Source organism: Melospiza melodia (assembly GCF_035770615.1).
Source record: "Melospiza melodia melodia isolate bMelMel2 chromosome 17 unlocalized genomic scaffold, bMelMel2.pri SUPER_17_unloc_1, whole genome shotgun sequence".
Lineage (NCBI taxonomy): Eukaryota > Metazoa > Chordata > Aves > Passeriformes > Passerellidae > Melospiza > Melospiza melodia.
Window position 1 is genome coordinate 303589 of NW_026948502.1, and position 14144 is coordinate 317732.

General features: G+C 49.1%; 1 protein-coding gene across 1 annotated transcript in view; it reads left to right on the forward strand.

Annotated features, from left to right (window-relative positions):
- The window catches only part of LOC134432987 (A-kinase anchor protein 8-like), a 40038-nt gene that overhangs the window by 22070 nt on the left and 3824 nt on the right, over positions 1-14144 (forward strand). The window contains exons 9-13 of the mRNA XM_063181864.1: positions 449-590; positions 4955-5060; positions 9237-9367; positions 12874-12969; positions 13734-14138. Of these exons, the coding sequence (XP_063037934.1) occupies positions 449-590; positions 4955-5060; positions 9237-9367; positions 12874-12969; positions 13734-14138 (880 nt within the window). The remainder of the gene's footprint in view (positions 1-448; positions 591-4954; positions 5061-9236; positions 9368-12873; positions 12970-13733; positions 14139-14144) is intronic.

Consider the following 14144-nt stretch of genomic DNA (forward strand, 5'->3'; position numbering starts at 1 on the left):
TACTTTCCCCCATATTCCCCCATTATTTTCCCCAATTTTCCCCATATTTTCCCCATAATTTCCCCCAATTTTCCCCATAATTTTCCCATAATTTCCCCATAATTTCCCCCTATTTTCCCCATAATTTTCCCCATAATTTCCCCCAATTTTCCCCATAATTTCCCCCAATTTTCCCCATAATTTCCCCATAATTTCTCCATAATTTTCCCCATATTTTCCCCATTACTTTCCCCAATTTTCCCCATAATTTTCCCCATAATTTCCCCATAATTTCCCCCGATTTTTCCCCATAATTTCCCCGATTTTTCCCCATAATTTCCCCAAATTTCCCCATAATTTCCCCCGATTTTTCCCCATAATTTTCCCCAATTTTTCCCAATTTTCCCCATATTTTCCCCATTATTTTTCCCCATAATTCCCCCTAATTCCCTGTTCCCTGTTTCCCCAGGATCCAGTTCGTTTGCTCTCTCTGCAAGTTCCGGACGTTCTTTGAGGACGAGATCCAGCAGCACCTGGAGAGCAAATTCCACCGGGAGCATTTCCAGTTCGTGGGCTCCAGGCTGCCGGGCCAGACAGCGCAGTTCCTGCAGGTGCCTTCAGCCTCATCCTCTTCATCCTCCTCCTCTTCTTCCTCCTCTTCCTCTTCCTCTTCTTCCTCAGTTTCCTCCTTTTCTTGTTCCTTTTCCTCCTTTCCCTCTCCCCATTTCCCATTTCCAGTTCGTGGGGAGCCGCCTGCCCGCCCAGACCGCCCAGTTCCTGCAGGTGCCTTCAGCCTCATCATCCTCTTCATCCTCCTCATCTTCCTCATCTTCCTCTTCCTCTTCTTCCTCCTCTGCTCTTCCTCCGATCTCTCCTTTTCCTGTTCCTTTCCCTTCTTTCCCTCTCCCCATTTCCCATTTCCAGTTCGTGGGCTCCAGGCTGCCGGGCCAGACGGCGCAGTTCCTGCAGGTGCCTTCAGCCTCACCTTCCTCCTCCTCATCTTCCTCCTCTTCCTCCTCCTCTTCTTCCTCCGTTTCCTCCTTTTCTTGTTCCTTTTCCTCCTTTCCCTCTCCCCATTTCCCATTTCCAGTTCGTGGGGAGCCGCCTGCCAGGCCAGACCGCCCAGTTCCTGCAGGTGCTTCGGCCTCATCCTCTTCCTCATCTTCCTCCTCTTTCTCCTCTTCTTCCTCTTCCTCCTCTTCTTCCTCTGCTCTTCCTTTTCATTTCCCTCCTCTTCCTCTCCTTGCCTGCTTTCCCTGATTTCCCATTTCCCATTTCCAGTTCATGGGGAGCCGCCTGCCCGCCCAGACAGCCCAGTTCCTGCAGGTGCCTTCAGCCTCATCCTCTTCATCCTCCTCATCTTCCTCATCTTCCTCTTCTTCTTCCTCTGCTCTTCCTCCGATCCCTCCTTTTCCTGTTCCTTTCCCTCCTTTCCCTCTCCCCATTTCCCATTTCCAGTTCGTGGGGAGCCTGCCTGCCCAGACCGCCAGTTCCTGCAGGTGCTTCGGCCTCATCCTCTTCCTCATCTTCCTCCTCTTTCTCCTCTTCTTCCTCTTCCTCCTCTTCTTCCTCTGCTCTTCCTTTTCTTTTCATTTCCCTCTTCTTCCTCTCCTTCTCCTGCTTTCCCTGATTTCCCATTTCCCATTTCCAGTTCATGGGGAGCCGCCTGCCCGCCCAGACAGCGCAGTTCCTGCAGGTGCCTTCAGCCTCACCTTCCTCCTCCTCCTCTTCCTCATCTTCCTCATCCTCCTCCTCATTTTCCTCCTCTTCCTCCTTTCCCTGCTTTTCCTTTCCCTCTCCCCATTTCCATTTCCAGTTCGTGGGGAGCCGCCTGCCCCCCAGACCGCCCAGTTCCTGCAGGTGCCTTCAGCCTCATCCTCTTCATCCTCCTCCTCATCTTCCTCCTCATCTTCCTCTTCCTCATCTTCTTCCTCTGCTCTTCCTCCTTTCCCTGCTTTTCCCTTCCCTGATTTCCCTCTCCCCATTTCCCATTTCCAGTTCATGGGGAGCCGCCTGCCCTCCCAGACAGCCCAGTTCCTGCAGGTGCTTCGGCCTCATCCTCTTCATCCTCCTCATCTTCCTCCTCATCTTCCTTTTCCTCCTCTTCATCCTCCTCTCCTTCCTCTGCTCTTCCTCCTTTCCCTGCTTTTCCTTTCCCTCTCCCCATTTCCCATTTCCAGTTCGTGGGGAGCCGCCTGCCCGCCCAGACAGCGCAGTTCCTGCAGGTGCTTCGGCCTCATCCTCTTCCTCCTCTTCTTCCTCCTCATCTTCTTCCTCCTCCTCTTCCTCATCTTCTTCCTCTGCTCTTCCTCATTTCCCTGCTTTTCCCTTCCCTGATTTCCCTCTCCAATTTCCCATTTCCAGTTCGTGGGGAGCCGGCTCCTGGCCCAGACAGCGCAGTTCCTGCAGGTGCCTTCAGCCTCACCTTCCTCCTCCTCATCTTCCTCCTCCTCGTCTTCCTCTTCATCCTCCTCCTCTTCTTCCTCCTCTTCTTCCTCTTCCTCGCCTTCCTCTTCCTCTTCTCTTCCTGCTTTTCCTGTTCCTTTCCCTTCTTTCCCTCTCCCCATTTCCAGTTCGTGGGGAGCCGCCTGCCGGCCCAGACAGCGCAGTTCCTGCAGGTGCCTTCAGCCTCATCATCTTCCTCATCTTCCTCCTCCTCATCTTCCTCCTCCTCTTCTTCCTCCTCCTCCTCTTCCTCCTCTTCTTCCTCTGCTGCTTTTTCTTTTTCTCCTTTTCCTGTTCCTTTCCTCTCCCCATTTCCCATTTCCAGTTCATGGGAGCCGCCTGCCCGCCCAGACGGCGCAGTTCCTGCAGGTGCCTTCAGCCTCAGCTTCCTCCTCCTCCTCTTCTTCCTCCTCCTCGTCTTCCTCTTCATCCTCCTCCTCTTCTTCCTCCTCTTCTTCCTCTTCCTCGCCTTCCTCTTCCTCTTCTCTTCCTGCTTTTCCTGTTCCTTTCCCTTCTTTCCCTCTCCCCATTTCCAGTTCGTGGGGAGCCGCCTGCCGGCCCAGACAGCGCAGTTCCTGCTGGTGCCTTCAGCCTCATCCTCTTCCTCATCTTCCTCTTCCTCTTCCTCATCTTCCTCTTCCTCATCTTCCTCCTCCTCATCTTCCTCCTCTTCTTCTCTGCTCCTCCTCCTTTTCCTCCTGTTCCTGATTTCCCTCTCCCCATTTCCAGTTCGTGGGGAGCCGCCTGCTGGCCCAGACAGCGCAGTTCCTGCAGGTGCCTTCGGCCTCACCTTCCTCCTCCTCCTCTTCCTCACCTTCCTCATCCTCCTCCTCATTTTCCTCCTCTCCCTCATTTCCCTGCTTTTCCTTTCCCTCTCCCAATTTCCCATTTCCAGTTCGTGGGGAGCCGCCTGCCCCCCCAGACAGCGCAGTTCCTGCAGGTGCCTTCAGCCTCATCATCCTCTTCATCCTCCTCTTCCTCATCTTCCTCCTCCTCCTCCTCATCTTCCTCCTCTTCCTCTCCTTCCTCTGCTCTTCCTCCTTTCCCTGCTTTTCCTTTCCCTGATTTCCCATTTCCCATTTCCAGTTCGTGGGCTCCAGGCTGCCAGGCCAGACGGCGCAGTTCCTGCAGGTGCTTCGGCCTCACCTTCCTCATCTTCCTCCTCCTCTTCTTCCTCTTCCTCCTCTTCTTCCTCCTTTTCCTCTCCTTTTCCTGCCTTTCCTTTTCCGGCTTTCCCTGATTTCCCATTTCCCATTTCCAGTTCGTGGGGAGCCGGCTGCCAGGCCAGACTGCCCAGTTCCTGCAGGTGCCTTCAGCCTCAGCTTCCTCATCTTCCTCATCCTCCTCCTCCTCTTTCTCTTCTTCTTCCTCTGCTCTTCCTCCTTTTTCTCCTTTTCCTGTTCCTTTCCCTCCTTTCCCTCTCCCCATTTCCATTTCCAGTTCGTGGGGAGCCGCCTGCCCGCCCAGACTGCCCAGTTCCTGCAGGTGCTTCGGCCTCATCCTCTTCCTCATCTTCCTCCTCTTTCTCCTCTTCTTCCTCTTCCTCCTCCTCTTCCTCTGCTCTTCCTTTTCTTTTCATTTCCCTCCTCTTCTCTCCTTGCCTGCTTTCCCTGATTTCCATTTCCCATTTCCAGTTCGTGGGGAGCCGCCTGCCTGCCCAGACAGCGCAGTTCCTGCAGGTGCCTTCAGCCTCATCCTCTTCCTCCTCTTCATCCTCCTCCTCATCTTCTTCTTCCTCCTCTTCTTCCTCCTCTTCCTCTCCTTTTCCTGCTTTCCCTGATTTCCCTCTCCCCATTTCCAGTTTGTGGGGAGCACAAACCCGTGGGTTTTTGGGATAATTCCTGGGGATTTTTGGGAGGATGATCCCAGGGAATTCCCGTGGGTTTTTGGGATAATTCCTGGGGATTTTTGGGATGCTGATCCCAGGGAATTCCAGGGAAAGGGATTTTTGGGATAATTCCTGGGGATTTTTGGGATGCTGATCCCACGGAATTCCCAGGGATTTTTGGGATAATTCCTGGGGATTTTTGGGATGCTCATCCCAGGGAATTCCCGTGGATTTTTGGGACAATTCCCATGGTTTTTTGGGATGCTGATCCCAGGGAATTCCTCTGAATTTTTGGGATGATCCCAGGGATTTTTGGGATGCTGATCCCAGGGAATTCCCGGGATTTTTGGGATGCTGATCCAGGGAATTCCCAGGGATTTTTGGGATGATGATCCCAGGGAATTCCCGTGGATTTTTGGGATGATCCCAGGGAATTCCTGTGAATTTTTGGGATGCTGGTCCCAGGGAATTCCCAGGGATTTTTGGGAGGATCCCAGGGAATTCCCATGGAATTTTGGGATAATTCCCATGAGTTTTTGGGATGCTGATCCCAGGGAATTCCCATGGAATTTTGGGATGATCCCAGGGATTTTTGGGATAATTCCCGGGGATTTTTGGGATGCTGGTCCCATGGAATTCCCGTGGATTTTTGGGATAATTCCCGGGGGTTTTTGGGATGCTGATCCCACGGAATTCCCCCAGGAGTACGTGGCCAACAAGACGCGGAAGACGGAGGAGCGGCGCCGCGGGATCCGGGACATCAACGCCGTGATCCAACAGATCCACAGGGAGCAGGACCTCACCCAGGGTACCCCAAAAATACCCCAAAAACATCCTAAAAATATCCTAAAATATCCCCCCAAAATACCCCAGAAATATCCCCAAAATACCCCAAAAATACCTCAAAAATATCCCAAATATATCCCCAAAAATATCCCCAAAAATACCCCAAAAATATCCCAAAAAATCCCCAAAAATGCACCAAAAATATCCCCCAAAATATCCCAAAAATATCCCAAAAATATCCCCATAAATATCCCAAAAATACCTCAAAATATCCCAAAAATACCCAAAAATATCCCCAAAAATATCCCAAAAATACCCCCAAAATACCTCAAAAATATCCCAAAAATACCCCAAAAATACATCAAAAATATCCCTAAAAATATCCCCTAAAATATCCTAAAAATATCCCAAAATATCCCCCCAAAATACCCCAAAAATATCCCAAAAATACCCCAAAAGTACCCCAAAAATATGCCAAAAATATCCCCAAAAATATCCCTAAAAATACACCAAAAATATGCCCAAAAATATCCCAAAGATGTCCCTAAAAATATCCCCAAAAATGTCCCAAAAGTACCCCAAAAATACCTCAAAAATATCCCAAAATATCCCCCCAAAATACCTCAAAAATATCCCAAAAAATCCCCAAAAATATCCTCAAAAATACTCCTAAAAATATCCCCCAAAATATCCCAAAAATATCCCCAAAAATACCCCAAAAATGTCCCAAAAATACCTCAAAAATATCCCAAAATATCTCCCCAAAATACCCCAAAAATATCCCAGAAATACCCCAAAAATACCTCAAAGATATCCCAAAAATATCCCCAAAAATATCCCAAAGATATCCCCAAAAATACCCCAAAAATGTCCCAAAAATTTCCCCAAAAATATCCCTAAAAATACACCAAAAATATCCCAAAAATGTCCCAAAAAATATCCCAAAAATGTCCCAAAAATACCTCAAAAATATCCTAAAAATATCCCAAAACATCCCCCCAAAATACCCCAAAAATATCCCAAAAATACCTCAAAAATATCCCAAAAATGTCCCCGAAAATATCCCCCAAAATATTCCTAAAAATATCCCCAAAAATATCCCAAAAATATCCCCCCAAAATACCCCAAAAATACCTCACAAATATCCCAAAAATGTCCCCAAAAATATCCCCCGAAATATCACAAAAATATCCTAAAAATATCCCAAAATATCCCCCAAAAATACCCCAAAAATATCCCAAAAATACCTCAAAATTACCTCAAAAATATCCCAAAAATATCCCAAAATCCTGGGAATGGGGCTGGGAATGGGATTTGGGGAATTCCATGGGAATGGGATTTGGGGAATTCCCTGGGAATGGGATTTGGGAGGATTCCCTGGGAATGGGATTTGGGGGATTCCCTGCAGGATTTGGGGAGTTTCCTGGGAATGGGATTTGGGGAATTCCCTGGGAATGGGATTTGGGGGATTCCCTGCAGGATTTGGGGGATTCCCTGCAGGATTTGGGGGATTTCCTGCAGGATTTGGGGGGATTCCCTGGGAATGGGATTTGGGGGATTCCCTGCAGGATTTGGGGGGATTCCCTGGGAATGGGATTTCGGGAATTCCCTGGGAATGGGATTTGGGGAATTCCCTGGGAATGGGATTTGGGGGATTCCCTGGGAATGGGATTTGGGGATTTCCCTGCAGGATTTGGGGTGGGAATTCCCTGGGAATGGGATTTGGGGGATTCCCAGCAGGATTTGGGGTGGGAATTTCCTGGGAATGGGATTTGGGGGATTCCCTGGAAGGGAAGGGTTGGGAACCCCAGGAACGGCTCTGGAATTCCCAGAGGGTTTGGCCATTCCCCATCCCAATCCCTGTCCCAGATTCCTGATCCCAATCCCTGATCCCAATCCCTGATCCCAATCCCTGTCTCAGATCCCTGATCCCCGATCCCTGACCCCATTCCCTGACCCCAATCCCTGATCCCAATCCCCGATCCCAATCCCCGATCCCAATCCCTGATCCCAATCCCTGATCCCGATCCCTGATCCCAATCCCAGATCCCAATCCCTGTCTCAGATCCCTGATCCCAGTCCCTGATCCCAATCCCTGTTTTCCTTAGGTGGGCCTGGAACTCTGGGGATCCCAGTCCCTGTGATCCCAATCCCAGATCCCAGTCCCAGATCCCAGTCCCAGATCCCAGTCCCAGATCCCAGTCCCAGATCCCAATCCCAGATCCCAATCCCTGATCCCAGTTTCTGATCCCATTTTCCAGAGCTGGGCCTTGGGCACTGGGGATCCCTTAGGGGTTTATCTGATCCCAATCCCTGATCCCAATCCCTGATCCTGATCCCAATCCCATTCCTGATCCCAATCCCTGATCCCAGTCCCTGATCCCAGTCCCTGATCCTGATCCCAGTCCCTGATCCCAATCCCATTCCTGATCCCAATCCCTGTTTTCCAGAGGTGAGCCTGGAGCTCTGGGGATCCCAGTCCCTCATCCCTGATACCATTCCCAGATCTCAGTCCCAAATCCCATTCCCTGATCCCATTTTTTGATCCCATTTTTCCAGAGCTGGGCCTGGGGCACTGGGGATCCCTTAGGAGTTTATCTGACCCCATTCCCAAATCCCAAATCCCAGTCCCTGATCCCAATCCCTGGTTTCCAGAGGTGGGCCTGGAGCCCTGGTGATCCCAATCCCAGATCCCTGATCCCAATCCCATTTTTCCAGAGGTGGCCCTGGAGCACCTAGGGCTTTATCTGGCCCCATTCCCAATCCAAGATCTCATTCCCCATTCCCTGATCCCAATCCCAGATCCCAATCCCAGATCCCAATCCCTGATCCCAATCCCGTTCCTTATCCCAATCCCATTTTTCCAGATGTGGGCCCGGAGCTCCTCTGGGGATCCCAATCCCTGATGCCAAACCCAGATCCCAAATCCCATTCCCTGATCCCTGATCCCAATCCCTGATCCCATTCCCAGATCCCTGATCCCAATTTCTGATCCCATTTTCTGTTCCCCAGATCTGGGCCTGGAGCACTGGGGATCCCAGATCCCATTCCCTGATCCCATTCCCAGATCCCTGATCCCAATCCCAGATCCCATTCCCAGATCCCTGATCCCTTTTGATCCCATTTCCTGTTCCCCAGATCTGGGCCTGGAGCTCTGGGGATCCCAAATCCCATTCCCTGATCCCTTTTGATCCCATTTTCTGTTTCCCAGATCTGGGCCTGGAGCCCTGGGGATCCCAGATCCCAATCCCTGATCCCATTCCCTGATCCCATTCCGAGATCCCTGATCCCAATTTCTGATCCCATTTTCTGCTCCCTTTTCCCAGATCTGGGCCTGGACCCCTGGGGATCCCAAATCCCATTCCCTGATCCCATTCCCTGATCCCAATTTCTGATCCCATTTTTTGATGCCTTTTTTCCCACATATGGCCTGGAGCACTGGGGATCCCAAATCCCATTCCCAGATCCCTGATCCCAATTTCTGATCCCATTTTCTGTTTCCCAAACCTGGGCCTGGAGCACTGGGGATCCCAGATCCCATTCCCAGATCCCTGATCTCAATTCCTGATCCCAATTCCTGATCCCATTTTCTCTTTCCCAGACCTGGGCCTGGAGCACTGGGGATCCCAGATCCCATTCCCAGATCCCTGATCCCAATTCTGATCCCATTTTTTGATCCCTTTTTTCTCAGACCTGGGCCTGGAGCACTGGAGATCCCAGATCCCATTCTATGATCCCATTCCCAGATCCCTGATCCCAATTCCTGATCCCATTTTCTCTTTCCCACACCTGGGCCTGGAGCACTGGGGATCCCAGATCCCATTCCCAGATCCCTGATCCCAATTTCTGATCCCATTTTCTGTTCCCCAGATCTGGGCCTGGAGCACTGGGGATCCCAGATCCCATCCCCTGATCTCATTCCCAGATCCCTGATCCCAATTCCTGATCCCAATTTCTGATCCCAATTCCTGATCCCAATTCCTGATCCCATTTTCTCTTTCCCAGACCTGGGCCTGGAGCACTGGGGATCCCTTGGGGGGTTTATCTGATCCCATTCCCTGATCCCAGATCCCAATTCCTGATCCCATTTTCTCTTTCCCAGACCTGGGCCTGGAGCACTGGGGATCCCAAATCCCATTCCCTGATCCCATTCCCAGATCCCTGATCCCAATTCCTGATCCCATTTTCTCTTTCCCAGACCTGGGCCTGGAGCACTTTGTGCGCAAGGTGGAGGCCGCGCACTGCTCTGCCTGCGACCTCCTGATCCCCATGCACTGGGGATCCATCCAGAGGCACCTGAGGTCCCCCGAGCACGGCCACAACCGCAGGGTGAGCCTGGGATCCACAAAAATCCTGGGAATTTATACTGGGATCCATAAAAACCTGGAATGTACAGTGGGATCCATAAAAACCCTGGGGATTCCCACTGGGATCCATAAAACCCTGGGAATGTGCACTGGGATCCACTGGGATCCATCCAGAGACACCTGAGGTGCCCTGAGCACGGCCACAACCGCAGGGTGAGCCTGAAATGGATCCCTGGGATCCATAAAAATCCTGGGAATGCACACTGGGATCCATAAAACCCTGGGGATTCCCACTGGGGATCCATAAAAATCCTGGGAATTTACACTGGGATCCATCAAAATCCTGGGGATTTATACTGGGAGTTAGACTGGGATCCATAAAATCCCTGGGGATTCCCACTGGGATCCACTGGGATCCATCCAGAGACACCTGAGGTCCCCCGAGCACGGCCACAACCGCAGGGTGAGCCTGGGATCCACTGGGACCCACAAAAATCCTGGGAATTTATACTGGGATCCATAAAACCCTGGGAATGTGCACTGGGATCCACTGGGGATCCATCCAGAGGCACCTGAGGTCCCCCGAGCACGGCCACAACCGCAGGGTGAGCCTGGGATCCACAAAAATCCTGGGAATTTATACTGGGATCCATAAAAGCCCTGGGAATGTACAGTGGGATCCATAAAAACCCTGGGAATGTGCACTGAGATCCACTGGGGATCCATCCAGAGGCACCTGAGGTCCCCGAGCACGGCCACAACCGCAGGGTGAGCCTGAAATGGATCCCTGGGATCCATAAAAATCCTGGGAATGCACACTGGGATCCATAAAAACCCAGGGAATTCCCACTGGGATCCATAAAACCCTGGGAATGTGCACTGAGATCCACTGGGATCCATCCAGAGGCACCTGAGATCCCCCGAGCACGGCCACAACCGCAGGGTGAGCCTGGGATCCACTGGGAGCCACAAAAATCCTGGGAATTTATACTGGGATCCATCAAAACCCTGGGGATTTATACTGGGATCCACCCTGAAATGTGGGAATTACACTGGGATCCACCTGAAATGTGGGAATTTATACTGGGATCCACTGGGATCCACCTGAAATGTGGGAATTTATACAGGGATCCACCTGAAATGTGGGAATTCCTGAGGGGATCCATCCTGAAATGTGGGAATTTATACTGGGATCCACCTGAAATGTGGGAATTTGTACTGGGATCCACCCTGAAATGTGGGAATTTATACTGGGATCCACCTGAAATGTGGGAATTTGTACTGGGATCCACCTGAAATGTGGGAATTTGTACTGGGATCCACCTGAAATGTGGGAATTTGTACTGGGATCCACCTGAAATGTGGGAATTTATACTGGGATCCACCTGAAATGTGGGAATTTATACTGGGATCCACCTGAAATGTGGGAATTTGTACTGGGATCCACCTGAAATGTGGGAATTTGTACTGGGATCCACCTGAAATGTGGGAATTTATACTGGGATCCACCTGAAATGTGGGAATTTGTACTGGGATCCACCTGAAATGTGGGAATTTATACTGGGATCCAACTGAAATGTGGGAATTTGTACTGGGATCCATCATGAAATGTGGGAATTTATACTGGGATCCACCTGAAATGTGGGAATTTGTACTGGGATCCACCTGAAATGTGGGAATTTGTACTGGGATCCACCCAGAAATGTGGGAATTTATACTGGGATCCACCTGAAATGTGGGAATTTGTACTGGGATCCACCCTGAAATGTGGGAATTTGTACTGGGATCCATCATGAAATGTGGGAATTTATACTGGGATCCACCTGAAATGTGGGAATTTGTACTGGGATCCACTCTGAAATGTGGGAATTTATACTGGGATCCATCCGGAAATGTGGGAATTTATACTGGGATCCACTCTGAAATGTGGGAATTTATACTGGGATCCACCCAGAAATGTGGGAATTTATACTGGGATCCACCTGAAATGTGGGAATTTATACTGGGATCCACCTGAAATGTGGGAATTTATACTGGGATCCACCTGAAATGTGGGAATTTGTACTGGGATCCACTCTGAAATGTGGGAATTTATACTGGGATCCACTCTGAAATGTGGGAATTTATACTGGGATCCACCTGAAATGTGGGAATTTGTACTGGGATCCACCCAGAAATGTGGGAATTTATACTGGGATCCACCTGAAATGTGGGAATTTATACTGGGATCCACCTGAAATGTGGGAATTTGTACTGGGATCCACTGGGATCCACCTGAAATGTGGGAATTCCTGAGGGGATCCATCTGAAATGTGGGAATTTATACTGGGATCCACCTGAAATGTGGGAATTTGTACTGGGATCCACCTGAAATGTGGGAATTTGTACTGGGATCCACTGGGATCCACCTGAAATGTGGGAATTCCTGAGGGGATCCATCTGAAATGTGGGAATTTATACTGGGATCCACCTGAAATGTGGGAATTTGTACTGGGATCCACCTGAAATGTGGGAATTTGTACTGGGATCCATCATGAAATGTGGGAATTTATACTGGGATCCACCTGAAATGTGGGAATTTATACTGGGATCCACTCTGAAATGTGGGAATTTATACTGGGATCCACCCAGAAATGTGGGAATTTGTACTGGGATCCACCTGAAATGTGGGAATTTATACTGGGATCCACCTGAAATGTGGGAATTTGTACTGGGATCCACTGGGATCCACCTGAAATGTGGGAATTCCTGAGGGGATCCACCTGAAATGTGGGAATTTATACTGGGATCCACCTGAAATGTGGGAATTTGTACTGGGATCCACCTGAAATGTGGGAATTTATACTGGGATCCATCCGGAAATGTGGGAATTTATACTGGGATCCACCTGAAATGTGGGAATTTGTACTGGGATCCATCATGAAATGTGGGAATTTATACTGGGATCCACCTGAAATGTGGGAATTTATACTGGGATCCATCATGAAATGTGGGAATTTATACTGGGATCCACCTGAAATGTGGGAATTTGTACTGGGATCCACCTGAAATGTGGGAATTTGTACTGGGATCCACCTGAAATGTGGGAATTACACTGGGATCCACCTGAAATGTGGGAATTCATACTGGGATCCACCCAGAAATGTGGGAATTTGTACTGGGATCCACCTGAAATGTGGGAATTTGTACTGGGATCCACCTGAAATGTGGGAATTTGTACTGGGATCCACCTGAAATGTGGGATTTCCCACTGGGATCCATCCAGCCCCTTTATTCCCGGAATTTTTTTGGGAATTTCCCTTAATTTGTGCCCCAACCCTGGGAACACCCCTGGAATTCCCGGAATTCTCTGAAAAATCCCCGGAAATTCCCAGGAAAATCCCTTGGAAAATTCCCCGATTTTCCACCCCCAGCCCCTTTTTCCCGGGGATTTTTTTGGGAATTTCCCTGGATTTGTGCCCCAAACCCCCAGAATTCTCTGGAATTCCCAGAATTCCCAGAATTCCATGAAAATTCCCAAATTTCCAGGCCATGCTGGAGCAATCCAAGCGAGCGTCGCTGGCGGTGGCGCGGAGCATCCTCAACAACAAACTCATCAGCAGCAAACTGCAGAGCTTCCTCAAGGTGGGCAAGTCGGGAATTTTGGGGAATTTTGGGAATTTTTTGGGAATTTTTGGGAATTCTGAGGGGTTTGGGACAATTTTGGGGGATTTTTTTGGGAATTTTTAGGGGTTTGGAGGGAATTTTTTGGCAATTTTGGGGTGGTTTTTTGGGAATATTTTGAATTTTTGAGAGGCTTTCGGGAATTTTTGGGGGGAATTTTGGGAATTTTTTGGGAATTCTGAGGGGTTTGGGGGAGATTTTGGGGGTTTTTTTGGGCAATTTTTTGGGAGTTTCTGGGGAATATTTTGGATTTTTGAAGGGATTTTTGGGGTGTTTTTTAGGAATTTTCAGAAGATTTTGGGGGATTTTTGGGGTTTTGGGGATTTTTTTGGGAATTTTTGGGAATTCTGAGGGGTTTGGGGAAATTTTTTGGGAATTTTTGAGGGATTTGGGGGGGACTTGGTGTTTTCAGGGAGTATTTTGGATTTTTGAAGGAATTTTGGGGTGTTTTTGGGAATTTTCAGGAGATTTTTGGGGTTTGGGGGAATTTTTTGGGAATTTTTGGGAATTCTGAGGGGTTTGGGGCAATTTTGGGGGATTTTTTTAGAAATTTTTAGGGATTTTGGGTTTTTTTGGGGAATATTTTGCAGTTTTGTGGGTGTTTTTTTGGGAATATTCTCATTTTTTTTCTGGATTTGGGACAGTGCAGGGTGAAAATTCCTTAAAGGGAGGCTCAAAATGGGAAATTTTGTGATTTTTTGAGAATTTTTTCCCTTTTTTTCCAGGGGGAAAATCCCTTCACGGACGATCCCGAGGAAAAGGAGGAGCACGAGGAAGGAGCAGCAGAGGAAAATCCTGAAGAAAATCCCCAAAATCCTGAGGAAAATCCCCAAAATCCTGAAAATCCCACAGAAAAACATCCAAATCCTGAAAATTCCACAAAAAATCCCCAAAATCCCGAAGAAAATCCTGAAAATTCCACAGAAAATCCTGAAAATTCCACGAAAACCCCAAAAAATCCCAAAGAAAATCCGGAAAACTCCACAGAAAATCCCCAAAATCCTGAGGAAAATTCCACGGAAAATCCGGAAAATTCCACAGAAAATCCTGAAAATTCCACAGAAAATCCGGAAAATTCGACGGAAACCCCCCAAAATCCCGAAGAAAATCTGGAAAATTCTATGGAAAATGTGGAA